General features: G+C 43.9%; 8 protein-coding genes across 10 annotated transcripts in view; 3 read left to right on the top strand and 5 right to left on the bottom strand.

Moving 5' to 3' along the window:
• LOC108603169 (eukaryotic translation initiation factor 4E type 2) overlaps positions 1–7,202 on the bottom strand; it is a 30,802-nt gene extending 23,600 nt beyond the window's left edge. Inside the window, exons 1-2 of one of the 2 annotated variants that reach the window (XM_017991726.1) lie at positions 6,841–7,202; positions 5,086–5,545 (exon numbers count right to left, since the gene is read on the bottom strand). In XM_017991726.1, coding sequence (XP_017847215.1) covers positions 5,086–5,545; positions 6,841–6,878 — 498 coding nt within the window. In that variant the 5' untranslated portion in view covers positions 6,879–7,202. The remainder of the gene's footprint in view (positions 1–5,085; positions 5,546–6,840) is intronic. The other variant, XM_017991727.1, reaches the window with a different exon arrangement.
• LOC108603168 (syntaxin-1A) lies at positions 511–4,383 on the bottom strand. The gene has a single exon (XM_017991725.1). It carries the CDS (start codon positions 2,471–2,473, stop codon positions 1,598–1,600), a length of 876 nt encoding a protein of 291 aa, XP_017847214.1. The 5' UTR covers positions 2,474–4,383; the 3' UTR covers positions 511–1,597.
• Positions 5,607–6,685, top strand: LOC108603167 (UV excision repair protein rhp23). Its single transcript, XM_017991724.1, has one exon. The coding sequence runs from the start codon at positions 5,709–5,711 to the stop codon at positions 6,618–6,620; it is 912 nt and encodes a 303-aa protein (XP_017847213.1). The 5' UTR covers positions 5,607–5,708; the 3' UTR covers positions 6,621–6,685.
• A 95-nt stretch (positions 7,203–7,297) lies between the features above and the next one.
• Positions 7,298–8,051, top strand: LOC108604801 (ADP-ribosylation factor-like protein 6-interacting protein 4). Of its 2 annotated transcripts, none has more exons than XM_017994401.1 (3): positions 7,298–7,378; positions 7,489–7,705; positions 7,774–8,051. In XM_017994401.1, the coding sequence occupies exons 2-3, from the start codon at positions 7,504–7,506 to the stop codon at positions 8,016–8,018; spliced, it is 447 nt and encodes a 148-aa protein (XP_017849890.1). In that variant the 5' UTR covers positions 7,298–7,378; positions 7,489–7,503; the 3' UTR covers positions 8,019–8,051. The 2 variants fall into 2 exon arrangements, with proteins under 2 accessions (XP_017849890.1, XP_017849892.1); XM_017994403.1 differs by having other exon boundaries at positions 7,309–7,378; positions 7,495–7,705.
• A 147-nt stretch (positions 8,052–8,198) lies between these two features.
• On the bottom strand, positions 8,199–10,370 carry LOC108604800 (E3 ubiquitin-protein ligase RNFT1). The gene is made up of 3 exons (XM_017994400.1): positions 8,790–10,370; positions 8,509–8,724; positions 8,199–8,444 (listed from the first exon to the last, which is right to left on the bottom strand). Exons 1-3 carry the CDS (start codon positions 10,284–10,286, stop codon positions 8,211–8,213), a joined length of 1,947 nt encoding a protein of 648 aa, XP_017849889.1. The 5' UTR covers positions 10,287–10,370; the 3' UTR covers positions 8,199–8,210.
• Positions 10,371–11,025: 655 nt separating this feature from the next.
• LOC108601851 lies at positions 11,026–13,170 on the bottom strand. Its single transcript, XM_017989801.1, has one exon. The coding sequence runs from the start codon at positions 13,049–13,051 to the stop codon at positions 11,375–11,377; it is 1,677 nt and encodes a 558-aa protein (XP_017845290.1). The 5' UTR covers positions 13,052–13,170; the 3' UTR covers positions 11,026–11,374.
• A 3,979-nt stretch (positions 13,171–17,149) lies between these two features.
• Positions 17,150–24,292, top strand: LOC108601556 (rootletin). Its single transcript, XM_017989455.1, has 8 exons — positions 17,150–17,644; positions 17,903–19,123; positions 19,559–19,710; positions 19,769–21,145; positions 21,209–21,384; positions 21,444–23,836; positions 23,896–24,071; positions 24,129–24,292. Exons 1-8 carry the CDS (start codon positions 17,150–17,152, stop codon positions 24,190–24,192), a joined length of 6,054 nt encoding a protein of 2,017 aa, XP_017844944.1. The 3' UTR covers positions 24,193–24,292.
• A 476-nt stretch (positions 24,293–24,768) lies between these two features.
• LOC108603551 (glutamyl-tRNA(Gln) amidotransferase subunit B, mitochondrial) lies at positions 24,769–26,791 on the bottom strand. Its single transcript, XM_033294213.1, has 7 exons — positions 26,625–26,791; positions 26,424–26,568; positions 25,941–26,370; positions 25,460–25,884; positions 25,266–25,402; positions 25,087–25,210; positions 24,769–25,029 (listed from the first exon to the last, which is right to left on the bottom strand). The coding sequence occupies exons 1-7, from the start codon at positions 26,684–26,686 to the stop codon at positions 24,799–24,801; spliced, it is 1,554 nt and encodes a 517-aa protein (XP_033150104.1). The 5' UTR covers positions 26,687–26,791; the 3' UTR covers positions 24,769–24,798.
• Between the last annotated feature and the right edge of the window lie 4 nt (positions 26,792–26,795).

The following is a 26,795-nucleotide window of genomic DNA, read 5'->3' as shown; positions in this document are numbered from 1 at the left end:
GTTGTGGGCGTTGTTTTGGTTAGTCATATGAGGTGGAGAGTGAAACCAAAAAGTTGAAAAATATAAAATAAATAAAGAGAAAAAGAACATTAGGTTAATAAAATTTGCAAGCAAATGTTTATTGAGTGTGTGTGTGTGTGTGTTTGAATGTATGTGTAGTGCATGAGTCTAACGAAAAAGTACAAGCATATATAAAACTCTGACGTTTTTTTATTCATAAAACTAATTATCAGCAACTCGTTTGAGCGAGAAAAAAAAGAAATAGTAAACGCAGCTACAATTATTTTTAATTGCGCAACAAACTGAACAATCCAGCTGTGAATTTATAGTAGTGTTGTAACATTTTTTTAAGTGCAAGTTTCTTAAACCACAAGCTTCAAAATGCAGCATTATATGTATTTAAATGTTTCTCAATTTATATGAACACGTATTGGATTAAATTGCATTTTGGTAAATAGTCATTATAATTATTATATATACTATATATAATTTGTATGCATATTGTAATAATCATTTAATAAATATGCAGGAAGTTAACGAGAGTGTTATATTTTTAATGAGATTAAAGTTTGTGGTGTGTGGGTTTTTGTTTGTTTCTTTGTGTGTATGTGCCATGAGAGTCTATATAAGATAAGCATTGAGATTCTAAACCGAAACGAAAAATTAAATGCGTATTTGCTAAAAAGGAATTGAAACTCAAAAAGCACAGTCGTGTACAGCCGACAGTGTAAGACTCAATACATATGTTTAGAGTGCTTGTTATACACATAAGCACGCTATAAGACTATTGTACTTGTTATTTGTTTTGTACAGAGTCTAAATTAAAATAATATTGTATGTTGTTGCTCGTTTTGTTAACATTTTGAGTTAGCTTCGCATTATAGCATTAATCAATATAAGTTTGTTATAAATCTTTTGCAATTACTTGTTGTATTTTGTTTACATATTATGTAATTCATATTGTAGACTATATAGTATATATAATTGCTTGTTTTTTCATAATCTTTTGCTTGGTATTTTGTTGTTCTTTTTAAATATTTGTATTATTTTATTTTTGTAGCTGAACAATTAGAGTTCATGAGAATAAAGCCTTGATTAACTAGTTGCAGTGTCTTTGCGTGTGTATTAGTGTTAGTATGTGTGTGTGTGAGTTGAGCATAATTATGCGCATATTTAGCGAATATAACAACAACAAATATGCGCACCTTTTGCCACTAACAATAAGTAGACCCTCAATGCTTTCTAAACTAATCGTATATAAATTAGCTATATAATGTGTTATATCTCTCTATATATTTATGTATATATGTATTAATAATAGAGCCTAAAGTATTCAAGTGTGTTTGTGTATGTGGCAAGGACTGCTTAACTGTATAATGCTTTTTTTTTTTAAATATTTTCTTGTTACTATAATCTTTTCTTTTTTAAATATTTCTGGGTGGGTTGCACACAACATCCTAAACAGATATCGAGAGATTGAGTTTAACTTTGTTTCGTTTGTATGTATAGTGAGTGTATGCGAGTGTTCGTATGTTTGTGTGTGTGGGTGTGGGTGGTGTTTGTGTGTGTATTAAATAGTTTAAGTAATTGCAACAATTTACATAAAGAATCCGCTAACATATACAGCCGCTATGATACCCAAAACAGTTAAGCATATCAGTATCATGATCTTCTTTCGTCGCGCTTTGCTTTGATATTTGAGCGCCTTCTTGGTATCCTGAGTTGCTGTCTGAACATAGTCCATAGCGTGCTCCACATGATACTCAATGCGATCAATCATTTCGCCCTGCGACTCCACCAGCATTGCCATGTCCATGAACATGTCGTGTAGCTCCTTAATTGATGTCTCTAATTTCATAATGTCCGCATGTCTGGCCTCAATGTCGGCCAGCGTCTGTTTGGCCTGCTGTGTTTCCATAATGATGCCCTGCGTGAAGACGGCGGGATTGCCCTGCTCCAACATGTCCTCCAACTCCTCATTGGTGGTCGCGCGTCCCGTTATCTCCAGCTGACGCTGTATTCTGCCCTTGCAGCGCTCTCGATAATCGGTCTGGGTGCGATTATATTCGGTCATGACCTCCACGAACTTACGCGACAGCGTCGAGTGCTGCGTCTTGCGTATACGCAAATCGGCTGAGGATTTGTTCTGCTGCTCCTCCTGTTCGATGTTCTGTTCGATGCCCTTGAGTTTGCCTCGCACACGATTGGCGTTCTTCTTAATGTCGGCCATCAGATCCTCGAGCTCCTGCTTGGTCTTCTCATCGGATTGTGGTGCCGATAGAATGGCCGAGTGCTTCTTTTTTACCTCCTCGACATTATCTTGCACTTTATCAATCATGCCGCGTATCTCCTCCACCTGTGCAAAGAAATCATCCATGTAGGAATCATGGCCATCCACATTGACGGCCACATCTTCGGACTCCTCGTCATCCGACTGGGCGGCATGCAAGGCGGCTAATCTGTCTTTTGTCATGTTGTTGCTGTTGCTGCTGCCAAGGGCACGTTTCAAGCAGGAAGAAGAAGAAGCAGTTGTTGTTGTAGTAGTTGTTGCTTTTGTAGATAAACTCTCGGTGAGCTTTTAGATTGCAGTTTACCCGTCGTGTATGCGGCGTAAGTTTTTACGTAAGCTTTTGTTATTGTTATTGCTTTTTCGTTAGCCGTTAATTGTCAACGTTTGTTGGGTCTTTTTCGCAACAACAGCAAGCCGCAGCGTATTTGTTGCTCAACTTGTTTGCACACACACACACATTTACTTCACTTCACTTTTGTTTTTTGCTCACTTCTTATTTATTTAGTTACTTTTCGTGAGCGTTTTTTGGCTGCTGCCTTACAAAGCGACTATTGATTTTTCGTAGACTTTTGTGACCGCTAAATGGTTTTTCGCATGCAGCACAGCGTGCCCTAAATAAATATGTACTACGTACTTACATACGTTTAAACATGTAAGTAGTCATGTGCATGTGCTTGTTGTTTATGTGTGTGTGTTGTTATTGTTGTTGTTTGTTTCTAGAGTTGCCGTCTAGTAGTTGCTGCTCAATTCACTGTTATTTTGTTTGGCCATATACACGCACCTCACTTTATTTTCTGTTTGCTTTTAATAATATACATAGATGCGAGACGGCACCGTACGTAGTATATACACGTAATATATTATATATTTTTGTATGTATGTATTTGATTTCTTTGGCCGTCGCTTTTTCGCATTTTTCGTTAACGTCGTTTGGGGGGGTCTTTTGCGCTCAAGAGTACAACGCAAAGCAGCAAAGAGAGTAAGAGCAGCGCCAACGCAAACGTGAATGCCAGCAGAAGCAGCAGCAGCGCCTCAAGTCAAGTAGCAGCAACACCAAAACTGCTTAATGCTATTATGACTCACAAATCAGCAACAAGAAATCACGTTAATAAGCTAAATATATTTATATATTTTAGCTGCTGCTGTTATTTTGATGTTCAACACTTGAGAATTTGATTATTTGCGATCGATAGATTCGTTTTTGCAATTATATTAAATTGCAGTAATTAACACGTAGTATTTACAGCAATTGCAATGCTTTGGCTTTATCTTATTCGCTGCCCTCTCTTGCACTCATGCACACACTCACACGCACTCACAAAACGCGTGTTTGAAACGATTTTCGGTTGAGGTTGGGATACTCTTCGTCGTACGCGAAAACACGTACTATAATGGGCAATGATAAAAAAAATCGATTTCTGCGCAAGGCTCCAATGGCGACTGTTCTTGTTCTTCTTCTTTAGTTTCTACGAACACGCTACGCTTTTGAAGGGCGGGGGCGTGGCGTTTGCGGCGTAAAGGGGGCGTCGTGACGTGATGGTTGTTTGTGGTAACAGTAACGTCAGGCGTTGGACGCTAGCGGGTGTTACAGGGGAGCAGCGCTGTACGGTGGGCGTTATTCTCTTTGCGTTCCGTTTTGTTATTTTGCTTTTCACTGTTTTCACGTGCGAGTGTGTCTGTATTAGTCGGCGGCACACACACTCGCTTTGCTTTACTCGCCCGTTCGTTGTGTGCGTGTGCTGTGGGTGGCGAACAACCTCTATACACTTTATGCTCTCACTCTATATCTCTCTCTCACTGCGCTGACTTTAGTGCTTTTTTGTTTTTTTCTTTTTGCTTTTGTATTTGTAGTTATGTTTGCGTGTGAGTCGTTTTTGCCTATTGTTTTACGCGCACGACGCTAAAAAAGCACACCATACGCGTTGCTAGCTCTCGTCAATCTGAATCACGCATAGCTTTCCGGCTAAGGCAAGACCCGATTTGTTTGAGTGTGGAATCCGTATTGAGTGCGTTTGCGCCGGAGCTCTTTACAACAATTTGGAGCACAACCTTGCTTAGCCGCTCTATATGGCTGGTCGTCTTTCCTTTTACAACTTCGTTTGGTAGAAGTACTTGGCGTCTGTTGCTCTAGCTCGGCTCTCACTTTCTCACCGACTGAGCGAACAAATGCATGCTAGAACGCAGCACGTTTTTATTTATTGCATTTACGTTTACTTTTTATTTATTTTGCACTAGAATTTTGTAAAAATCTCTTGGATTATTTACTTCTTTAGTTTGTTTTGTGACTGCTTTGGCTGTTTTCACTTTTGTTGTGACGCCTAAAAAAATACCAAGATTCAAAAATGCACTAAATAATACCGAAAAACACTTGCGTTACGTCAGCGCTCAATAACATATGTACATACTCATACATGCGAGTACGTAGAACAACAACAACAACCACCTAGCCTTTGGTTTGTTTGTGGAACATAATTTTTGCTGCGCCTGCATTCCACGCTCATTCGTATCTGAACGGCGTGCGCAGGCATTTATGAATGGATGCCGGCACTTGCAATTAATGCGATTAAAAGCTGCAAAAAAATTAGAGCACGTGCATTCGGCACGCTATATATACATAGATATTTGATTGAAAATAATAAAATAAATATTTCAATTGCTTTTCGATAGACGATAGAAACAGTGATTGAGACGTTTCACAGCACTGACCAGCGCGGCAGATAAATACGTATTTAAATTGACATTGCATGGGCTTCCAGGTGGATATCGGGAAATAATAGAGTAAGTGGGGCACTCACCGGATACTTTGTTTGTAACACTATACCGCATATTTCGTCACCGACCAGGAACTGCTCGCCCAGCATGGCCATACAAACATTCTCCCAGGCACGTTCAATTTTGTTTTTACGCAAGCGTATAACCCACTGGCCACCTTTACTATTCGCCGGATCTTCCCACATTGGCTTGATGCCCTGTTTGAAGAGACTCAGCTCTCGGTAGGGTTTCAGCGCCGTTGGCCTTATTAGATGCGAATATAGTGACCACCACTGCTGCACGCTGGCACAGCGCCCGACCACGTGCAGCGATTTGCTATAATCCGTGGCGGCTCGCTGTGTGCCCTTTCGCGAGAACCATAAACAGTATGTGTGCTGCAGGCGATTCTCGGTCGGCCCCACTTCAAGTGGCGGCAGTTTGTCCACATCTATTTCATTTTCCACATCGCTGTCGTCACTGTCGACAATGTCTGGCCAGATTTTCCTGTAACGAAATGACGATGGCATAACACTTTTGATTAGTATTTCGTCAACAGTCTTTTCATCATAGGAAAACTTATTTTCCTAGTTTCTACCTCAGCTGAGACTCGAAAAATATTTAAAACAAATAATTATACGAGTAAGTCACTCTAAATTTTGAATTTGCCATGAAGCTAGCAATACGCACGCTGGATCAAAAGACGCTCAGCGTTGAGCTGAACGACGATAAGCAGAATGTGTTGCATCTAAAGCAGCGCTTGGTGCAGCTGCCAGAGGTATCCATGCCGTTGGAAAGTCTACAGCTCATTTATGGCGGACGCATCATGCAAGACGATGTGCCCATTTCTGAATATAATATATCGGCGGATAGATTCATAGTTCTAATGACCAAGAAAAGTGTTGTTTCAACTGATAACGCGAAGACTGAACAGCAACAGTCAAAGCCGACAACTGTGCCAGAGCAAGCTCAAGTACAATCAAAATCACAGCCTGAAGCAGACCCGCTGCGTCCATCGTTAAACCCAAACGAGCAGCACGTGCGCAATCTTATGGCTATGGGTTATGCAGAGCAGGAAGTGCGCGCTGCCTTACGCGCCAGCTTTAATCATCCAGAGCGTGCCATAGAATATCTCATTCAAGGCATTCCAGAGACAGCTCCTCAGGCTGCACCGGCAGCGGCAACAGCCGCTGGTCCTATTGCAGCAAATGATAATGAGACTAACGATGCCGCCGCTAGGCTAAGCAATTTAACTAATGACCCAAACTTTGCACAAGTACGCCAATTGATACGTCAGAATCCCGAGACGCTGGAGATGGTTTTGACTTATTTAAGCGAAGCTGATCCAGCCACATTTGAGGCAGTGCGCAACAATCAAGAGGAATTTCTGGCCATTATTAATAACTCACAAGCATCGCAGCCAACCGAGCCGCTAAGCAGTGAGGATGAATTGGCTGTGGAGCGTTTAATGGCACTTGGATTTGACCGGGAAACTGTTGTACAGATGTATCTGACTTGCGACAGAAATGAAGCCCTAACTGCAGATGTGCTCTTCCGTCAGACTGATGACGAGGACGATTAATCGCCCAGTTTGAAATCTCAAATATAAATTTGTTCTCAATCGTTATAATAAAGTAGGCGGCATAACGGTAGTCTGTGGCATTTTGGCTTAGTGTGCGTTTACTAGATATGACTCTGAGAGAAAATTGTTAGTGAATTTTGATCATTGGGCATTAGAACATAACCTAACAAACGATAGCGACAGTCTTGTCCTAGTTGACATAGACACACCATATACTTACGTTTCGTATTGTTTGGTTGCGACCTTTTCCATACTCATAGTGATCCTGATGTGTGACTGTGGCTATATTTAATACACAAGCTAGTATTGCTCTGCTTGGATGTTGTTATTGTTATCTGGTTGCTCGCTGCCGTAGGTGTTGCGTGTATGTATTTGTGTGTGTGTGTGGTGTGCTTCCAGAGCACGGTTTGGTTGTTTGGCTACTGACCGCCGTAGGAGCGTCTGCAGTTGTATTATTAGCCGTGTGACGTTTGCAATCAGGTGGTAAACAATTCAGGCGTTCTGTTTGGCTCTTTTCGACTTTAATTGCTTTTATCGGCGTGTGCGTACTGTTGTAAAATATATGTGGCACAATCTATGTCGTTTCGCAGCACTGTCTACTTTACAAAATGTAAATATCATCGACTTGCCGCCACATTTCTTTTACGATAATTGTGTTGTCAATTTTTTTTATTAATTACTAAAAGAAAAGTTGTGTCCTTTGCTTGGCCTAGAAATTTACTAACTGTTTAATTCACCATTGTAGTGTGAGAATTAATGTAAGTAATGTTAACGTATATTTGTTGTTGCAACTGTCTACCGCTGATCAGCTGTTTAGTATATCGATTCGAATTTTCACTGTTGATGTTTTTTCTTTGATTCCTGCAAGACTTAGCTAAAGAAAATGGGTAAATCTGAGAAGAAATCGAAGAAGAAGCATAAGACTAAGCGCAAGGAGCACAAGGACAAGACCAAGCGTAGAGAGAAGAAATCAAAAAAGCATAATAAGACTAAAGAGGCCTCAGCGTCACCAAAGAATGAACCTTTGCCGGAAAAGCAAGAGGAAAAGGAGAGTAGCGGTGGGGAGGACTTTGCAATTCCTATAGGTCGGTAATAGTAGTCATTGATTGGTAGGTTCAGTTACTCATGTGTTACTCTTGTGTACATATTTAAGCGTTGATGAACAGCAAGTCTCATGCTCCAGAAACACCGGAGGAGTACCAGCGCCGGCAGAGCCAAATTCGCCGAGAAGTGGATCCGGTCACAGGACGCACACGGCTCATCAAGGGGGACAGCGAGGTGCTCGAAGAAATTGTGAGTAAAGAACGTCACAGCGATATAAACAAAAAGGCAACACGCGGTGATGGCGAGTATTATGAGTCGCAATCATTGGCTGCTGCCAAAAAGCGTCGCAAGTAAAGACTAGATGCAGTACAATATAATATTGTAATTATTAATTAATAACTGTTAAGCTCTAAATAAACAAATGTGCAGCATTGCAAGGAATGCCAACATAAACTATTTACACTTTGAGGCATAGATATAAAGACAGAGAAGATATACATATATATATAAGCATATAACTATAAAAAAATGCTGGCACACTTGAGCCTAGTAAAGCTGGTGAAAGAAAGTGGTGCCACCGTCTTGCCAAGCTGGATCATCGCTGACCTTGGCGCGGCACATGGGACAGGTTTGTTCACGCTTGAACCAAGTTTGTACGCACTCATCACAGAATATATGACCGCACTCGAGAATGATGGGTGAATTGTAGGAATCATGGCAGATGGGGCAAACAGAGCCAGCAGCATCAAGCTCCTCCTTTGTCGGTGGACGCTCCGAGTCCTGTGAACAAACAGAATTGTTTAGTTTTAGACTTCATTGCTGGTATAGCATATTGTATGCTTACAATATTACGCCTGAAGGTAGTAATTGCTTTTTTAAGCATTTTACCGCGCTCTAGAAGCTCAAAGATTTTGGCGCCTATGTAAAGGGAAGCAAACAATCCGCCCGAAATGATTTCTAAGCCAGAGTACGATTCATAGAGAAAAATAAACCATTGTGAGATCGGGCATAGTGCACGGTAGAAGTGCGATGTGTATTCCACCAGCACATAGAGTCGTGCCTGAAATATAATATATATGTATATTATTAAATATAAACAAGATTATTCCGCTACACGCTACTCACTCTGACTTTCAGTCGTATCACATGAATGGGCAGCAGTGTTATGAATATTTTAACTAGTATGGTAAGCAGCTTCAGCAGCAAATCGCTAACAGCCACGTAATAAAGTAGCACGCCCAGTGGAATTACTTTGGGCACAGCGGTTTCAGTAGATACATCCCTCAGCATTGTGTCTCCGCTCGTGTGGAAGAGAGTCTCCTCAAGGTTACTGTGGCTGGACACATTGACGATTATGTATTTCTTTGGTGGCGGCACTAGCAATCCCAGGGGATCTGGTGGCGTGCTGGCCAAAAATAATCGCAGTGTAACCACTACTATTAAGATGCAACCGTCACGCACCAGCACAGTATAGTCCTTTTGCGCCAAGCGCGCTACTTGAAGACGCAGCGAACGATTCATATTGTACATAATGGTCTGCAGCAGCAGCAGATCGATTATGCCTTGCAAATGATCATGCACAAATTTGATGAGCAGTATGCATATAATGGGCAAATAGCGCACAAAGTGGCTTAGCACTTGCACCACAATGTCGGTGACAATATGATCATCATCTACATTGTTTTCGTGAGCACCATTCCCATTGGCATTGTCTGCTGGATCCGGCGGTGTTTCATTACCAGCACCACCACCACCATCGGCTGTTTCGTTTAGAGTTGGACTGACGGTAGCAAGTATTCCAGGCGAGCTTGGTGTTGTTAGGCCTATGACACTGGCAGTGTGTCTGCCAGCCAAGCTGTTTCGCGGCTGCTGCATGTCGCCCTCTCGCAATGAAATGCTTCTGGCCATGGCGCCACTGTTGTTTGTGCGTATGGAGCCGGCGGTGCTGGTGCTAGCCTCAGGTTCTGTAGGCGCCATTTGGTTTTGATCTTCAGCTAAGGCTGGTGATGCCACGGCCGCTGCAGCAGCACTCCGAGCAGCAGGCTGATAGCGAAAATTGGAATGGGCAATAAAGGTACGCAGCGCCTCTGGTGAAGGCGCTGTGGACAGCGAAAACATCTCGTTTAAATTAACACGCCAAAAGTCAAGACGTCGCACTGCATCTGGCTGGGCAGCGGGCGTCTCCTCCACATTGCTGTTGTTGGCACTAACGCTGCGTGATTGTTGTAGTCGACGATTCATTTGTGTACTGGCGCGCACGGGTGTGTTGTTGTTGGTGCCCGTGGTGGGCGTAAAGGAGCGCTGTCTGGCAAGAAATGAGGATAACATGTTGCTGCTGCTATGTCGAGGACCAGTTCCACTCAAGCTGCTGCTGCGTCCCGGATTTGTATGAGCAAGCTCCATATTGATGGCCGTCGTTCCGGCCATTTGTTGTGCGTAGGTTAGCGTCGACAAGGGCACCATCGGCGTAGGCAGCAAACAATCGTTCTCAGCTGTAGTTGACTCATTGTCGTCGGCATCACTCTCAATGTTTATGGAAACGGCGCTGGCTATGCCGCTGCCAGCCTGTCCAGCTCCACGACCACGGCCATCGCTTGAAACATCATTTGGACCGTTGCTCATGTCGCGTCACAAGATTAATATATATATAAGCTATATCAAAGCCAACAATATACTTTTTTCATTCTTTTTACCGACGAACCGCTTGTCGCTATGCAGCACTACACAAGCACTCCACCTTATTCACCAAAATCCAATTCGAGAGCGGTGACCATAAAACTGCAGAGCAGTTACTGTCAAACTGGAGAACAGCTGATTAAAACTGTGACACTGAATTCAAATTAGGGCACCGTTAAGTATCGATATTCTTATTTTCGATAAGAATTTTCAAATTTGGTTTTAAAAAAATTTATAAATTGCGGGAAGGTGAAATCTGGATTTCTTAAAAAAATATATATATCAAAAAACTATTGAAATAGTGAAAAGGTATTTGACGGCATTCTACTATAAAGTAAATACAAATAAACTTTTATTTATTTATTTAATAAATTAATTTATTGGCATAGTTTGCTTCTTTCAGGAGTTCTTCTCTTAGATTGTCCTGTTTAGTAGTGTTCTGCTCCAGTAATTGTGGTAGTTTAGAATATCACTGATTAGCATAATGTTAGTGACTAAGCTAACCACAATAAAGCTGACCCAAAGCCGTTGCCAAGCAACGTGTATATAAACAAAAAAAAAAGGAGACGGCTTAAACCACCACCAACAAGGCTAGTAAGGACAACAGCGCCTGGTCAGTTGTGTTTTGTACAATGAACGTGGAAAATGTGTGAAATCAATTGAAAATAAATAATAAAACAATGGGTAAATTCAAAGTTTTTAATGCCTATGAATTGTTTACAACGTAAATTTAATATGCCAAGCTTAGGCCTACATGTGTGTGAGTGTGTGTGTTCGTGTGCATGTGTTTTATGTTTACGTGCCTAATCTGCTTAGATAGATGTTGAACCCCATTGATGCTTTCAAGTAAACAAAACAGAAAAAAAAAGAAAACGACAACAAAAATTAAAAGCATATATGCTTGTGTGTGTGTGTGTGTGTGGTTGTTTTTTATGTGTTATTATATGTATATAATTAATTGTTCAGTCTGTGTAATCTCTCTCGCTGTCGCTGGCTGGCACTGTCTCCAGCCGGCTCTTGCTGCAGTGCGTCGTTCAATGAACCGGCGCTGCGATGCGCGGCGATAAACTTTTGGTCTCGCCGCGATTTCGTCGCTGCAAAAATAGCTTAACGGACTCCAGCGGCAGCTGAAAGTGATAGTAGGCGCAATAGGGCAGCGGATCCCAATAGGCAAACAATGCCTCTCGTTTATCCAGCGGCGCTGTCGACGTACTGCGCTCCAGCGTTGACCAGCTCCAGCTCCAGCTCAACTCCTGCTGTGGCTGCTGCTGCTGGAGATCCACGCCACGCCTATGTATGCACATGCATTTGATGGCACGGCAGAGCACCTGCGCATGCGAACGATTGTGGCATATATAGGGAAGTGCCACGCCCAGTCTGACGCCCAGCGGCACAAATTGGCCGCCATGCTTCGGAGACTTCGCCAAGCGAAAGCTTATATGGCCATTAATGCTGCGCTGAAAGCGCATCTTGGCGAAAAAACTGCGCAGCCAAAGCTCAATCTGCGCCTCGTCCTCTCGCTGCACTGGTATGAAATTCTTTGTACGCTGCTCCACACGGCAACTGACGTTCGCCACCACCTGCGAGTCTTTGACCGTCGTACAGGTGACATAATGATGATAACCCGGCTGATCACGCACCAGCAGCCAGGGCTGCTGTTCGCTAATCTCGTGCTGATTAAACTTTTGCAATTCCGAGCGTCGACTGGGTAGTATATACTTGTGTCGCTCCATCACGCCCTGCATGCCGCAGGCCATTAGTATATGCCTATAGCCACCGACAAATTCACGCTCGTACAACTGCTGCAGTTGCTCTCGTGCTGTGATAACCAAATGCGCCGGCAGCGCTATGCGTTGTGCCTCGCAGCGCTGAAACAACTGCAGACAGTCGTCAAGCTGCTGTGTTTCCTGCACGCTCGGCACAAAGCTAGCACAGCCCAACAGCTCCAGATGCGGCTTGGCCAAAGCATCATAGTAAGCCGGACTTGTGGCTGCAACCGGCACATAGACTGTTGGTCGCTCCTTGCGCACAATATGACAAAGCGCCGCTATGTACTGCTCCGCATTGCTGCTGCTGGGACGCGGCACGACATAGAACTTGTCCACGCTCGTGGAGAAACGCGCCAGTCCAAACAAGCCCTCAAACTCAAAGACCACAACGCGTGCGCCCGAGCCATAGAAGTTCCGCGCCAGATGCAGCGTCTGTATGCTGCTGCCACAGCTGAGAAGCACAGTGCGCTGGCGGCGCTGCAGCTGCGGCTGCTCCTGCTGCTCGTCGTCCGCCAGCAGCCACTTGAACAGCGCTATGGGCACACGCAGCAGCTTCCAAAAGATCCAAAGCAGCGCCGATAGCCAAAAGCTGGGCGCCGCTATAGACAGCGGTATATATAGTATATAGCGCACGAGCGTCATCAGCAGACGCATCAACAATTGCGGTCCAAAGAGCAACAGGCTGCCCCTGCTGCTGTTGGCTGATGCTGTTTCCGGCGCTGCTGCGGGCACATGGCTACGCAGGAGACTGCCGTCTGCCGTGCGTTGGCGCCGCAAGGTAACAAAGTGACGATGCGGCTGCTCCTCCTCGGATTCATCTTGGCTCGGGTGCTCCGGTATGCGATCCAATGAGTTAATGCGACGAAACTTGGCGCGCGTGACCAGACGCAGCTTACGCGCATGCTCCTGTCGCATTAACAGATCATCTAGTGTCTGCGACATATTCCTTTATATACTAGAAACGCGCACACGCATGAAAAACTCGTTTATATTCTCACTCTCTGTAATCTCAACACGCTCGATCTGAACAATTCGTTGTCTCTCCCGTGCAATGCTGGCGAAATTCGAAATCTAACTAAAGCGCCGATTCAACAGGAGCTATACTTAAGACCTTCTAGGCTGCTAGGTGCGCATACGATCGCTGATATGTATTGATTGTATATATGCTTACTGTATGTGTGTGTTCGTGTGTGTGTGTGCAGTCAGAGATATGGTCGGTACTAGGTATATAGCCATAGCTACTAGTATAAACATGCATTGAGCATTTTTTTTTTTTTGCACATGCTTGCAATTTGCGCACGTTGCCTGCGGCTGTTGATATACCCTGTTCTTGAACATGTATTCCAGGCGGGAGTATTACAAAGTTCGACAGATAGAAAAGTCTATACAGTTATGCTCCACTCAATAGAAGTTTCAAAAGGATAAAACACATTCCAATGAATCAACATTAATAAATGTAAGTCTAACAATAGGTTGAACAATTTTTGACAATGTATATACATATTTTGAAATACTTAAAAAAATTTATGTTTGTGCTTTTTTTAATTTTCTATGTTGTTGAACATTTAAGCCCTAATTCTATAAGATATCATATTGCTAAGTATTCAATGCTATTCATTTATAAATAAAGCGTATGCACAAGTCGAGCTCATACCCAACAGACAAACTGAATTTAATATTATTTTCATCTCAAGGTCTAGCGCTGTTGCCAGCGGCTTTTACCGAAAACTCTACATCAAAGCACGTGCCCCAAATGATTAAGTGCAAGTGTCCACATAATGCCCACAATGTAATAACAAATTGTAAGGCTAATTCAGTTGTCATTTGACATAATATTTAGTTCCGTAATTGCAATTAAACCTGCAGTAATCGCTGCGCCGCCGTCTGCTCTGTGTACTTTGCACCTTATATACATGTGTGTACTTACTATATATGTATATTGTATACTATACTTGTACTTAAATAGGTACTCAAACCCATTTCAGTCAGACTCTTGCGGCATCATGGCTGGAAGTGGCGACTCTGTCGGCAGCTGATAAGAGTCTGACTATGAACCCAACAGTCATTAAGCAAGCGACAGCAGCAGCCGCAGCACAACAACTAAGTATTATTAACAAATAAACTTATGCTCTGACAACAACAAAATAGTCACACACCTACACATATTATTCAGTTCGAAGCGGTATTATCGCAATGCGACTGTCTGACTGCCATACCTTTGAGCTGTACTAAAACAGAAAGTGAAGCAGCACACCTCTGGCTTTATCAGGATCTATAGTTGTGTTCTCGAAAGAACACACAAAATACAGTTATATAAGCAATGCAATTTATATATTGCAATATCTGTGCAAAGTGCTTAAAGGTTAAGGCGATTTGACGCAAAAATATATATTGTATATAAATAAATTAGAAATCATTGCTGATAATTTGCGTAATTTCTTTTGAAACATTTCTTCAAATATTTATATTTAATGGCGTTCTCTACTGGACGTGCACCTTGCAACGTGTTGTATAATCTATGTACTTTTCATATGCAATCCAGATAGTGAGTGTGGAGCAGCCAGCACCTTTCCATAACTGATAACCTACCCCGGTTCAAGCCCTGTGCTGCTGGCAATGCAAAATATATATGCCAGTGGCTTGGACTGTAGTAAAATTTTGCATAACAAATTGAGCTCTTTTAATAACAAAAAATATCTTTAAAATATATAACTCAGAAAATTATAGTTCTGTAAAAAGTCGAATAGTCGAAATCAGCCCTTAAGCCCCCTTTTAAGTGCGCATATGCATTTAGAATAAGGGCGCGTGCCGGCAAAATGGATTTGTAATTGCGCAAGCTTCTTAAATAATCATAATTTAATTTGTAAGTTAAAAACTTTGTATATAAAAAGTCTATTTGAAATGCGCTTTAGTTTTAAAAATCACAAAATCCCCAGACGTGTCTAGTTTTTCGATTGCTTAGCTTTGACCTCAACTAAGCATTAAGCTCAAGTTTTGATAATAATTTATATGAAAAACTGACATATTTGGCTTGAATTTCAGCATAAAATATGTAATGAAACATATATATAAATTAGAACATAACATTCATAAATCTGAATGCGATCTAAATAAAAGTTATGCCAACCCTTTTTATGGTAGTTTCAGTCATTAGCATAAAATACTGTGACTAAGGTGGTTGAGAACGAAAGAAAGGGTTCAGTGCTTGAAATTTATTGCTCTAGCTTATTGACTTATTATACGCAGTTAGAGCCATGAGCATGGTGGCCAACAAAGCGAGATGCACAAACCACAATGAACACCACCCACAGAACTGGCTTTCACTAACAATTTGCATTTGTTGCTCGGAGCATAAGTAATTGTGGCTTTCCATATTTGTGTTGAGCTGTAACGCCTTCAATGAGGAGTTCGCAATTGCAATCAATGTTGGTTGCTCCTGGTAACGAGGAATTTGTTAATTCAATGTTTATTTTACCCAAGCTCCCTTCAAAGGCCCAAAGTCGAAGTTTAATAGACAACCGCAGAACTTTTGGCGCTCAGTCGTTTGTGCTCCACAGTGCGCTAAGGCGGTTCGTCCTTTCTTAAGACTTGGGGAGTCACACATTAGTTGCGTATTTTCCGCATTTCTTGCAAAATTGTGTCAATTGCCGTAGCACAAAGACGGTTACGGGTGATGTGCTGAAGTGCTTGTGCTTAGAAGTGGGTGTGGCTTTGAGTTAAACGGGGTGTCTTCGAATAAGCCGCACAATTACTTGATGAGTATTCAATTGAAGCTCAATCAGTTAACAACATTGGCGCATTGCGCGCTTTATACTAATTTATTTGACATTAAATATTAACGGTTTGTGTGCACCGATATCGGTTGGAGATATAACCAAACGTAAGTGTTTATGCTTAATTTGTTGAGCTTTAAAGGATTCACAATCAATTAAAACTTTCAAAGAAGTTTTCAAAGAAGTCTTTGCCATTCATTTTCAAATTGAAGTCTATTTGAGAACTTTGTGTTTCCTTTTAGGTAAAGTTATATTTATTATAATAAATCTCAAAAATATAAGAGAAAAATGATCAAGTAAAAGTTATAACAAGAGACTGGTCTTAACATTTATTAGATTTTAAAAAATCTAAGACTTCTGCTCTGCTTTTTCTGCAGTAAATTATTAAACAAAAAAATATAATTTACAAAGTATTTGAGAACGATTAGATTTTATGATAAATTTGCCCTATCCTATGACATGTTCGTGATAATGTCTTAATGTTGACCTCAATCGGCTTGTAAGCATAAAAAATAAGACAATTAAAATAGAAAGTGGAGCCACATGGCAAGAAGGCAGGAACAGTGTCGAGCAACTTGAGTCTAGATTGCATGCCAAATCATAGTCTGCTAGTCGAGCATGAGGTAAAACTATTAAATGCTGTTGTTGTCTATATGAATAAAGCCGGAAATAAGTTTCGGTAAGGAGCTGCAAGTTGAAGACGATTCGTGTCAAAAGAAGTTTCAACAACGAGCAGCCAATAAGAATGAGAAAAAAAAAATAATAATCACAATTCTGTTTATTAATATAAATACGAGGACAACGAAATTATTATGCTTGATGTTGTGGCAGGGGTGGGAGCCAAGACAGCTAGCAACTGCAGAAGGAGTGATAAATTTGCTGTCTTGGTGACAAACGGTGTCAGGACCCAGACCCCTTGGGCATTCGTATTGTCAAGTGGGCAATGTTTCGCATAGAAATATCATTCGAATTGCCGATTGGCAGGAGGAGCCCGCTTGTTTATAAGACCTAAGCATAAATAAATATTACAAACGTGTGCATAAGCTGTCATGACGACCAGCGATCAACTATATATCCGGAAATAGTTACCACTCCGGCAACGTTGTGGCTTATGCCAACAATGTGCGGAGTTAATAAATCAATTTGAACAAAGTTATCGAGCATTAGGCGTAGGCGGCAAAGTTTGGTAAAAGTTTTCCTTGTGCACGCCAACCACAAGCAAATTCATCAGAAACTTTCTTCCACTCTCTCCCAACTCTTTGCACAGATGCAAGCGTATCGCGATAACTTCAAGCAGACGCCTTGCCCGACGGCCGTCGACCTGCCAGCTCCTCAATCTGCTGTTTCCACTCCCAATCGTTTGCCCTTCTCACGCAATCGTGGGCGTGTCGAGCAGCCCCATTTTAACAGCAATATTAACCACAATACCAACAATAACGTAAACCAGCCTACGGGTGCTCTTACGCCCAGAATGATGAGTCCAGCGCCGCCAACAGCGGACTGTTCTACCAATGCTCTGCTGCGCCAGAATCAGGAGCTGCGCCAGCGCTTGGCAGATGAATCGCATAGTTATCGCCGTCGTTTGGATACTTACAAGCAGGCCCAGCATAATCAGGCCAATCTCGTGAGTCGTCTGCAGTCCAAGATTCATCAGTACAGGCAACGATGCAGCGATTTGGAGGAGCGCATGAATGACACCATCAAGCCCCCTACGTCAGCGGCACCCAAGCTGACCACGGGACCAACTAACAGTCAGATTATGGTAAGCTGTGTACTCAATATAATTTTATAAAACTCGCGATTGCATGTTCTGGTTTTTTAATTTAATCAGTACGTTTAATTTTTATTCGCGCCTTTTTATCTATCGATAAAGGATAATTTATTGAGAAAGTTTGAAAATTAAGTTACGCTGGATGACAGTTGCTGCCTTTTTGACGCGCCTGGATCGCGAGTCAGTTAGCTTTAAATATACTTTTCATTGTTTCTAAATTATTCAATAAATAATTATGCATTATTCTAGTGCTCTACATCGCTGACACTGGGACAAAGTAGTTTGCCCTGTAGCTCCTCCTTGGAGTCGCCGCCACCAAGCTGCAGTCGTGACTATATTCATGATAGCAGCAGCGAGCTATGCCGCAAGCTGGAAGAGGAACACCAACGCTGCGAGCAGATATTGGCGCAAAACAATGAGCTGCGTCAGCAACTGGTGGAGTCTAATCGCACCAATGAGGCGCTGACCAATGATTTGCAGAAGCTTACCAATGACTGGAGCAGCATGCGAGATGAGCTGATGATGAAGGAGGATGAGTTCAAGGAGGAGGAGCAGGCATTCAAGGACTATTATAATAGCGAACAGAATCGTTTGCTCAAAATGTGGCGCGACGTGGTGGCCGTCAAGCGCGCCTTTAAGGATATGCAAAGCAACATGAAGGCTGAAGTGAACAAAATGGGGCAGGAGATCAATAGCGTCAACAAGGACATCAATGGCTCCAACTCAGCGGTGGCTTTTAATCTGCAACAGGCCAAGCGAGCCGCCGACGAGGAGTTGAAGCAAACGCGTCGCATTGTTGATGAGCTGCAGGGTCAGTTGGCCACGCTTAAAGTGCAATATGAGAGCGCCAGGCATGAGATAATGGAGCGTGATCAACGGCTGCTGGAGCTAATAAACCAGCTGAAAAAGGTCGAGGATCGCTGCGCACAAGCCGAATCTCAGGCGGCAATGGCCAATCGCTACAACGACGAAATCGAGCGTCTAAATAAGTCCATACGCGAGATTGCGCAAGCTGTGGTCCAAGATGCCGACACTGCCGATCGCGACGATGCCGAGCTCAACAGCGCCCTTCAGCACATGCATCTATCACGTGACTCCGCCTCCGCAGCGGCTGGCGGCGGTAAATCGCCGCGACGCAATTCAATGCGCGCCTCTCAGGCCTTTGCCGAGGGCACCATTTCCGCAGTGCAGGCGGCCTTGCACAAGTATCAGCTGGCCTTGCATGACATGCAGGTCAAGTTCCAGCACAGCAGCGAATCCTTGCGTGCGACCAAGTCTCAACTGGATACCAGCGAGGGCACCAAGCAGCTGCTCAGCACTAAAATGCAAGAATTAACCGAAAAACTTGATGCCAGCAATTCCAAACTTTCGGAAATGCTGCAGGAGCGTGAGAGTTTACAAAAGACGCTGGAAGATGTGCGTGCCCATAAAAATCAGTCGGAAGCGGGTCGTGCTGATCTCAATAATGCGGTAAGTCTCGGCAGCAAGGTTAACAACAACACTTGTACGCGATTAGCCTGCAAACATTTAGAAAACATTTAATAGAATTAATAGAGAGACTAATCTAGTATATAGATTGTAGCTGTGTGTGGGTGACAGAGGTAACACCAGGTACAGATAAGCAGCTAAAGGCAAAATGAATTTATTATTAGTTTAGCAAGGTAAACAATTATTTTTTTGCTGTATAGAACAATTTATTTTTGCAACTGTTTACCATTTAGCAATAGACAAAATATAAACAAGGCAAAAAGAATAAATATTATTTTGATAGAAGTCCAAGGCAGATTGAATTAGTTTGAGTAATACTCAAGATTATATATTTTTTGATTAGCAACAGATTTTAATTTACCACAATTGATTATTAATAGAAGTCAAACTTGTTTTTCAAAATACTTGAACTTTTAGTTTGAACACTTGAGTGGCGAGTTTGAAAAGTTGCAGCTGCATGCTGGCAAATTGCAAAAGCGCATCGATGCCATGGATGAGGACAAGAAGGCCGTGGAGCTAGAGATACAGCGCATACTGAAGGATAAGAACATAACCGAAATGAATCTAAGGTTAGCTTACTATACCAGCTGTTTATACAAAATATTAATAGTTACATACCTAATGCAGATCAGAGGAAGATCGCAGCAGTCGGCTGCGTGAGGAGACAATTTCATTGAGGGAGGAACTAAATCGTGTTAGCTTGAATAGAGATTTGTTGGAGCAGCAGCGCATTGAGTCGGACAACTTAATAAATTTGCTGGAAAAGCAGAAATCCGATTTGGAATACGATCTAGACAGACTGCTGCTGGAGAAGTGTGATCTGCAAGAGAAGCATGAGAAGCTCTCCAGCAATAACTGCAGCACTGGCGATGAGCTGAAGTCAACACAAAATTGTCTCATGGAAACGCAGGAGGAGCGCAAGAAGCTGCGCTTGCAGGCCAACGATCAAGCTGCTGAGATATGCGAGCTAAAGAAGGAGCTGTCAGTGCTGGACAAGGCACGTCTGGAGCTGGAAACGGACAATCTAAACAGCAGCGAGAAGTTGAAATGCCTGCAGCTGGAAAAGGAGAAAATACTGCAGGATCTGGCCTGTGTGACGCGTGAAAAGTGCGACATACACAACCAGCTGACAGCCACCTGTCGCAAGAAGGAAGCGCTCAATGAGGAGCTTATGCGCACGCGTCAGCGTCTGGAGCAGACCAGCGAGACCAACAATCGCCTCAATCGCAACATTGAAGACATGGTCAAGGATGTAGAGGAGAAACAGGTAGTTATTGACTTGCATGAGAAGGACACACATCGCATGAACGAACTGCTGGCGGCGCTGCGCTCTGAAAAGGAATCGCTGGAATCGGTCCTCTTTGATACCAACAGCACGCTGGAGGCCACCGAGGAGAAACGCAGTCAGCTGGAACGCGAGCTGCAGGAGACCCTGGTGCGTGAGGAGTCGCTCAAGAATCATGTGGCGCGTCTGCAAAAGGATCTCGAGCTGTGCCAGCGCAAGGCTCAAGAAACCAAGACGCAGCTGCTCAATGCGGCGCGTGCAGCTGAATGTGAATTTAATCAAAAGCTGGCCAGCCTGCAGACGTTAGCAGAGGATGCAGCCAAGCGTCATGGCGACGAGGTGTTGCAGTTGCGTAATGCGCTGGAGAAGCGCATGCAACAGGCACTGCAAGCGCTGCAAACAGCCAAGGATGATGAGATTGAGAAACTGCAGGAGCGCCTGGCCACGTTGCAGGCACATCTGGAGAGTCTGGTGCAGCAGCATGAGGAGACGCTTATACGCGCCGAAAATGAGAAACAACAGGCGCTGCTTATGGCGCATCGGGACAAGCAGGCGGTGGCTGAACGCCTCGATGCTGTGTCGCGTGATCTTAAAGGCGAGCAAGAGGCCTTGGATCGTCAAAAGCGCGAGGCACATGCACGCGATGAGAAGCAACGCGCTGCCATAACACAGCTTAAGGATGAGCTCGTGCACTTGCGCACCAAGGAGGAGGAAATCAAGTAAATGTTTAGATCCTTGTTTACTTTCTTGTTTTCTAAGCTAGAATTTTTCTTTTGCCACAGAGTGAAACTGGAGGAATGCATACGCCGGCAGGAGTTGCAGCTGACTAGCATACGTGAGGAGCGGGATTCTCTGTGCCGCCAGAGCGAGGAGCTCAAGATGGAGCTGCGTCTCAAGGAGGACAAAATGGAGGGCACCAACAATGAGCTGCAGGATGCGTTGCGCAAGACCAAAGAAGGTACGTGAGAAGTTATTTTTCTTAAGCTCACCTTTATTTTGACTTGATCCACTGCACAGGCGAGGGTTACATTGAGGCTCTGCGCAAGGAGCTGACGGACACTCGCCGCCAGCTGGCTGATAGCAACATTGAGCGCGACAAGTACTCTGGAAGCAACAAGGAGCTGCGCGATCATGTGAAGCGTGTGGAGAGCGCCAAGCGTGAACAAGCGCGCGCCATAGAGGAGGCGCTGCAGAAGATTAGCAATCTGGAGGAGTCCAAGCATGCGCTGGAGAACGAACGCACACGTCTAAGCACCATACTCAAGGAGACGGAGAATAACTTTACCAAGACAACGCAGGACCTTAACTCGACCAAAGCGACGCTGCACAAGACGCAAATGGAGTTTGTCCAAAAGGACGAGGGCGGCAAGGAGCTGCAGCATAAGCTGCAGGCTGAAGTGGAGCTCAAGGAGCGTGCACAGCAGGAGCTCTGCCAGGTGAAGAAGCAGATGGCCGATTTGGAGGCGAATCTGTGTGCCACACGCCAAGATTTGGGACGCGCACGTTGCCACAACAACCAAGAGGAGCATCGCTATCATGCGCGCGAGCAGGAGCTGGCCACACGCATGGAGGAGGCACGTGGCAAGGAGAAACGTCTCGAGGATCAGAAGCATAATCTCGAGGTGTGCCTGGCGGATGCCACACAGCAGATACAAGAGTTGAAGGCACGCCTGGGCGGCGCCGAAGGACGCATACGTGCGCTAGATGAGCAGCTGGCCTGCGTGGAGCTGCACAAGCGTGACTCCGAGCACAAGTTGAGCTCCGTGGTGCACACACTGCGGCGCATTGCGGGCATTCAAGTGGATGGCAGCGTTAATCTTTCCCATCGTCTGTTGAGTCCAGCACGTCGTTATAGCCCCTCGCGCAGCATGGGCGACTATGATACTCGCAGCACTTCGCAGTGCCCGGACGGGCCCATTGATGTTGATCCGGATTTGGTACGCAAGGGTGTGCGCAATCTAATGCACCAGGTGGCGCAGCTGGAGCGTGAAAAGGATGACTATAAGTCGCAGCTGGGCGTGGCTAAGAAGCAACTGCAAGATGCGGCAGAGCAGCAGCTACGCTGTGACGCCAAGCTGGGCAAGTTGCAGGCCATGCTGCGTCAACTGCAGGAGGAGAAGAGCAATCTAGAAACAGATCGTAAGATGAAAATCTCTGCACTGCAAGCGCTGGATGAGAAGCTCAAACAGCGCTCCGATGAGTGTCAGGTGTTGCGCGAGCGTTTGGCTCAAACCGAACTGCAGTTGGCCGCCACTTCTGAGGAGAATGGACAAAATGAAGAACGTCTAGAGAAATGCCGCCAGCAGTGCGGAAAGTTGGATCACGACAAACGTCTGCTGCAGGAAGAGCTGGCCAAGGTAGAGGGACGTGCCACCAAGTTGGATCTGCAGCGTGTTGCTTTAGAAGGTGATCTAACGCGCCTGCAGATGGCGCTGCAGGAGAAGGATTGTAATTTGCGCCAAGTCTCCGAACGCTTGGAGCAGCAAACTCGCGCACAGGCACAGCTTGAGGATCGCTGCAGCGCACTCAAGTCCGCAGTTGATCAGCTCAAGGAGCGTTTGCAGAAATCCGCTTTGAGTGAGACGCAGCTGCGCGGCGAACTCAAGACCCAACAGCAGCAACTCTCAGAGCAAGGACACTGCGCCCAGGCCAATGAGGATAAGTTGAAGCTGCTGCAAAAGACACTGCAAACGACGGAGAATGAGAAGCGCATACTCAACGAGCGTCTGGATAGCGCTCAAACCAATCTTAATGAGCTTCGACGCAGTCAGCAGGCACAGCTCGATGGCAATCAGCGGCTACAGGAGCAGGTCACCGAGCTAGAGGTGCAGCGTTCAGCATTGGAGTCGCAGCTGCGCATAGCCAAGTGGCAGCAGGAGAGCGGCGATAAAGGCAATGACAATGGTAATGGCAATGGAGGAGGCGTGGAGGAGGAGCTCAACCGCCAATTAAAGTCAACACAGCGTGAGAAATCCGAGCTGCGCAGTAAACTGCAAACGCTGCAAGATAAAGTGAAGCAACTGGAGTGTGAACGCAAGAGCAAATTTGCTGGCGGCAATGCCTATGAGCGCGCCGAGAAGCAGAGCAACTATGGCTATGGCGCCACTGACGCTGGCGAATATGATTCCAATCGTTTTAATGATACCGGCAACACGGGCTATAGCTGTGGCCTGGATCATGCCACCATTGAACAGGAGTCGCGTGATTTGCGTTTGAAGGTGCGACGTTTGGAGACGCTGCTGGCGGAAAAGGAATCAGAGCTGGCGCGCTGCAAGGCACGCATGCATGATGGCAACAAGTGCGACAGCCTGGACACTGATCGCTATCGCAGTGCCCAAATGCATGCCGAGAAGGTGCTGGATGCGCGTGAGCAGTCCCACAAACAGCAGGTGTTGCGTCTCGAGAATCAGGTGAGTACTAATACCGGAATTGGCTTTCAATGGCTAAGATTTATCATTGATTTGTTTAGATATCCATGCTGCGTGAACAGCTGGCACAGGAAGCCAAGCGACGACAGCAATATGTGCTGCGCAGCTCCAAGGCCAATCGTGAGATGCAACATCTGCGCAGCACCTTGGGTGATTCGTTGCGCAATGTCTCGCAACATCCAGTGGATGCGCATTTGCTTGAAAGTGAAAGCAGACGGTAAAATACTCAAATTATAAAAGATTCGCTTTTAACTCAATTTCATTTTGCTTGCAGTTTGGATTCAGCCGTTTCCATGAGCCTGCCGCCTTCGTCATGTCGCGATTATGATCGCGATTAAAGCATTATATAGTAGACGTTGTTAGCTGGTAACTTGATCCCGCCAAGATATAACATTCACTTCCAGCGTCAGGCACATAATATGCATTTATTTTAAGGGCAGAGGCTTTTAAATCACCAATAAAAAAAAATTATATAACCCATATGAGTTAAACCAAAACCAAATCAGCCTAAAGAAGCTGTTCATTGTCTGCCTGGTTAGACAATCGAATATAGTGCGCCTATTTGAACTCGCATATCAATTAATTATTTCATCTTTGAGTGCGGCACAAGAAATAACCTTGTGCTCAACTCAGTTTCATCTACAACAAACATTATAAAAACATATTTATGCAATATTAAAACGTTAAAGGTTCACAAGTTCCGCTACTCCTTTTAAGGTAGGAGAGCACAGAACAACATTTATCATATAATTAGCTATAAACTTTTGACACAAGTTAATTGATAACAAACATTTAATGCATTTATATATATCAAACAAAGAAAACGTCTAAACGCACAAACACTTATAATCTCTAGTCCAAAAATTGTGTTCTATCATGTTTTATATAAACTATATATATTTATTATAGCATACACAGAAACTTGTAACACTTACAAAATGGTTTTATTTCTTTTGGTCAGACTTTAACAATTTCTCCAGACATTCAACAACAATTTTCATGTTTGCCTTCTGCTGCGTTAACTTGGCCACCTCTCCCACAATGGCAAATAGCGCCTTGGCTTTGCCTTTATGATATTGCTGCACAGCCTTGGGCTGTTGTGCTATAGCCTGACGGCAATAAGCTTCGATGGCAGTCAAATCGCTAATCTGTTGCAGACTGTGCTGCTTGACAAGCTGCAATAAATACGATTATTTATTATACTTATTTACAGCAGTGCAGCAGCTACTTACCTCGCTGACAACGCTCTGGGGTTCGGTTAGCAGTAGCTGTATAAGCTGCCGCGCGGCTTGCAAATTAATTTCCTCTGCCTGCAGCAATTTCAAAATATCGCTTAGCGAATTAGAACTGATAGCACTGCGAAAGAAATTATTAAATAAATTATTTAGTTTATCAACATTGACGCACTTACCATTGCTCCACATTCAAGTTAAGCTTATTGCAGTAGGTTAACAAGTCGTTAATAAGAAAGTTAGTGACTAGTTTAGTGGACACTTCCGGCAAGCTCTTGATTGTGCTCAAGAAATGTTCCAACAGCACAGGCTCGTTCTATAAACATGGAATAATTAAAAGTACTCTAGCTATCCATGCTAGCTCTCAACTTACAACTAAAATGATGGCGGTCTCTGCATTCAGTTTATACTGCTCGACAAGTCGCTGACGTGTATGCTCCGGCAATTCGGGTATTTCTTCACTCAGCTCAGCTACTGATATCAAATCAACCGTGGAGCAACAGCCTGGCTTGAGGTTGACATGCAATGGCGGCAAGTTGGGCTCCGGCATAAAACGATAGTCCTGCAGCACTTCTTTATCACGCATGGCCACAGTACATCTATGCTCAGCATCCCAAGAGCGCGTCTCATTTGTTATCACACCGCCCTCAGCCACCAGTTCAAGTTGGCGATTGATCTCAAATGTAATTGCCTGTGAAATGCTGCGCACCGAGCCAATGTTTTTAACCTCAGTGCGTACGCCCAATGGATCGCCTTCCTGGTGTATGGATATATTTGCATCCACACGCAGTGCGCCCTCTGTTGAAATGATATTGTATTAATATTGAACAAATCTGTTGCATTAGCTTAGTTACCTTCCATTTTGCAGCTACAAGTTTGCAGACGCTTTAGTATCAACATTAGTTCCTTGACAAGTGATGCAGCCTCCTCACCCGTTTCCAAATCGGGCGCAAAAACCAACTCCATGAGCGGCAGTCCAGCACGATTCAGATCAACCAAGCTACGCTTTAGCTGCTCGTCATGCAATGACTTGCCACTGTCCTGCTCCAATTGCAATTGCAGCAGTTTAACAGACTTGTAGTAAACTTTCTTGCCGGGCGTTATAACTGGAAATGTCATAAGACCATCATTTGCCAAAGCAGCGCGTTGTTGTGTAATCTGATAGCCATTGGGCAAATCAGCATAGAAGTAATGCTTGCGATCAAACATAGATACTTTATTTACACGGCAGCCCAGCGCCAAAGATGTTTTAATTCCCGATTCAACACATTTGCGATTAAGTACCTTCAATGAATTCATATTAATTATTAACTATAACTTGAACTACTACAACTCACTGGTAAAGTGCCTGGTATAGATGCATCAAAGTATGCTACTGAAGTATTTAGCGGTGCTCCAAAAGCCGTACCACTGCCTGAAAACAATTTGGACGCACTTGCTATCTGTGCATGTACTTCGAGACCAACAACGCTTTTCCATTTTCTGTATAAGGGCACATTAATTAAACTAGGTTTTTAATGAAATAATAAAAGCATTACCGTTTTGCACTGGCTAATTTGGGCTGTGTTGCCAGCCGACGTAATTGAATATAATTTCGCATTTTGTATAACTCTACATTTGCTATTGATTACCGCAACTGAAACTTGGCATTCACAGCGAAAAGGTAAACAATGTGAACGTGAGTGACAAAAAAGTAATCGGATATTTGA

Source organism: Drosophila busckii, chromosome 3R (genome assembly GCF_011750605.1).
Source record: "Drosophila busckii strain San Diego stock center, stock number 13000-0081.31 chromosome 3R, ASM1175060v1, whole genome shotgun sequence".
In the NCBI taxonomy this organism is placed as follows: Eukaryota; Metazoa; Arthropoda; class Insecta; order Diptera; family Drosophilidae; genus Drosophila; species Drosophila busckii.
This window is presented reverse-complemented; position numbering and strand designations above follow the sequence as displayed.